A 3,177-nucleotide genomic window follows, 5' to 3' on the forward strand; every position below is an offset into this window, starting at 1 on the left:
AATATCTTTTAAAATGTTTGTATAATTAAAAATAATTTTAAGGGTGTAAACATAATTTATCCTATACGTGGGAAACCAAATTTTATCTCAATTCAGCATATATTTTATTTGGCAAAATATATATTAGAAAAGCAATAAAGCTTATATATATATATATATATATATATTTGGTCAATGAAGCTAATATTTACAAATAAGAATTGTGGTTTAAAGATTTGAAAGTTGTTACTACTTCCAAGTCCTAACAGCAACAGCCCAACCAATCATTCTCACTCTACCTAATTTGCCATCAATGGATATTCCTATATGTATGAATATGAATATGATATTGGTAAATTGCACCCAACTCCTTTAAAATTTGGTGTAATTATAAATATTTTTTATTATTTAAACAATTATCAATATCTTTTGATTTTAATGGTCGTCTAACAATTAGCCCAATTCGTTAAGTTTTCATCTATTTTTCTGTGGTGAACTCACCAAAATGCTCATGTAAATTATAAATTATAAATTTATTTATTCTTTCAAATTTTTTGATTTTTTATGTATTAAATGGATACTTTTTTTATAATTTTTATATTTTCCATTTGATCATTTATAAATTTTAAAATTTTTAAAAAATAAACAAAAAAATATTATAAGAATAAAATTAAGTATTACATAATTTCACCAAATATCAGGAAAATATTTGTAATTTTTCAAATAACGAATAAATAGAGATATCATTGTAGTTTACCCTATAATGTATTATTCTTCGCATGCTAAAACTCATCTCACCTAATTATTCACTACCCATTTAATTTAATTAACCAAATAAATTAGCTCTTATTTTAAAATTTAAATTGTTAGATATATAATTTTTTAATAAATAAGTGGTAATAAAATTCAAATTGAAACATTTGACTATAATATTATATTAAACAACCACTTTATTTACACTTAAATCATTCAACAAGATAATAACATTAATAGAATTATATATCTTATTAATTCAATTAATAAATTATTGATTGCAAAGAAGTAGAATAATTACGCTAATATATAATGGAAACATATTATTTACATAATTAATTAAGTAAATAAATTAAACAAATATCAGCAACCCAAAATCTTGATTTTTTTTTATTTTTTATTTTTGTAATATTTTCATTCTTTCCCTCTCTATCTTTTGTCCTTTCTTTTCCCTTTTGCCCTTTATTCTTCTCGATTTCCTTGTAATTTCACTGCACCGTCGCCGGCGCCATTCGCATAAACTATTGTAGGAAGGCACCGAGAACGCGGAAGAACAGCCGTTCCGGGAACTGGATCAGCCGCGTTAGTCTGATATATCGGTGGATTCATCAAAATCTGCTTCGATCCACGCTGATTCGCACTCGGGCGCGTTGCGGCATGAAACTATGGAACGGAGGGCATCGTCCCCGTGTTATTTGTAATGGGTTTTGTTGCTCTGGGGAATTAGTTGAGATTTTTTTTGGGTTTTAATAATTTGAGTTATCTGAAATACTAGGTGACTATCGGGTGCTTAAGATTTTCGTTCTCATTTCTTCATCCCAATTAACGTACAAATAATCGGACTGAAAAAAACGGCTATTGCGTTTTGTTGGAAATGATTGGGGCCGTCCAGTTAGGCTTATTGGCGGCCTGTATAGTTCTGTTTGTGCCCATGGGTATGGCGGGATGGCATTTGAGCCGTAACAAGATGTTATTCTTCAGCTGCGCCCTCTTTATTACTCTTGCTGTCGGTGTCCATTTGATGCCTTATTTCCCTTCCATTTCTGTTTTTCTCTCAACGTCAGAGGTAATTTCAGCTCCAATTTCTTTGTATCATGATTCCTGCATTTTTTCTCTGCATAGTGTCATGTATGGCAATACTAGAGAATGTGATGATGGCCCTTTTGATAATCATGAAATTGGTTGCAAGAAGTCATGGCAGTGGATCAAGTCGGATCAGGTTGCTAAATGTGAGTTTCAGAAGTTAAAGAAATCAGATGCATCGGATTTGTTAAATGGGTCGTGGGTAGTTGTTGCTGGGGACTCTCAAGCGAGGTTAGTGGTTGTTTCGTTGCTAGAGTTAGTTATAGGATCAGAGGGCATGGAAAGAATCAAAGGGGATTTGTTTAAGAGGCATAGCGATTATTCAATGATGGTTGAAGAGATTGGAATGAAATTGGATTTTTTTTGGGCTCCATATGTTGCGAATTTGACTGAACTGATGTTACAGTTCAAGCGAAATAAGAATTTCCCGGATGTTATGGTGATGGGGGCAGGTTTGTGGGACATGCTGCACGTGAACAATGCTTCGGATTATGGCATTTCATTGCGGATGTTGAGGGATAATGTTTTGGCTCTTTTACCAGTTTCTTCAAATTTGGATGCTGGTGGCGGAGGAATGAGCGAGTCTAAGTCTACCCGCATTTTGCACTTGTTTTGGGTTGGTATGCCAACGTTGATAACATCAATGTTGAACACTGATGAGAAGAGGGAGAGGATGACTGATGAAATGTGCAACTCTTTTGACAATGAGCTTTATGGAAGCAAGATTTTGCGTGAATCTGGTGGACCACTTCTAAAACTTGACATTCGTATGTTGAGCGACTTATGTGGACCTCCTTGTACAGCTGATGGAATGCATTATGATGGAGTTGTTTATAATGCTGCAGTGCAAATAATGTTGAATGCGTTACTCATTGAATCTAATCAAAAACCAGAGTGATAAAATTTTGTTTGCTATTGGACCACAGGAGAATTGATTGTCATGGAGGAGTAGAAGGTTGATTGACAATATTTGAAATTTTGTGGAGGTTGATTCACTCTTGATAGCCAGATTTTTCAGTGTTTCAGACTTTCAGCTGCTTGCCCTTCTAACCTTTATATGACATTAATCAAGTCCACATCAACTCGGTAAGATTTTATCATCATAGATTAGGTGGAAGGTTTTTCCCTTTTACTTCTTTCTGTGCTCGCCCAATAGTCACACGCACGTGATATTAGTTAGAGAAGCTACTTCGTCTCACGTCCAATTTTGATGTGAAGACATACAGTGTGTTGTAATAGTTTCCTAAACACATGCTTTCAACAGTAAAGAGGCTAGTTAAGATTTTCTTTCCAACTTTATTTGATTGGACAGAGTTGCGTATTCATCCTAAAGATTGTTTTTCCTATGCTTTCACTAATTAT

At 33.4% G+C, this 3,177-nt stretch overlaps 1 protein-coding gene across 1 annotated transcript; it reads left to right on the forward strand.

Moving 5' to 3' along the window:
* Positions 1,169 to 3,171, forward strand: LOC105167514. The gene has a single exon (XM_011087281.2). It carries the CDS (start codon positions 1,607 to 1,609, stop codon positions 2,711 to 2,713), a length of 1,107 nt encoding a protein of 368 aa, XP_011085583.1. The 5' UTR covers positions 1,169 to 1,606; the 3' UTR covers positions 2,714 to 3,171.

This window comes from Sesamum indicum, linkage group LG8 (assembly GCF_000512975.1).
Source record: "Sesamum indicum cultivar Zhongzhi No. 13 linkage group LG8, S_indicum_v1.0, whole genome shotgun sequence".
NCBI classification, from domain to species: domain Eukaryota; kingdom Viridiplantae; phylum Streptophyta; class Magnoliopsida; order Lamiales; family Pedaliaceae; genus Sesamum; species Sesamum indicum.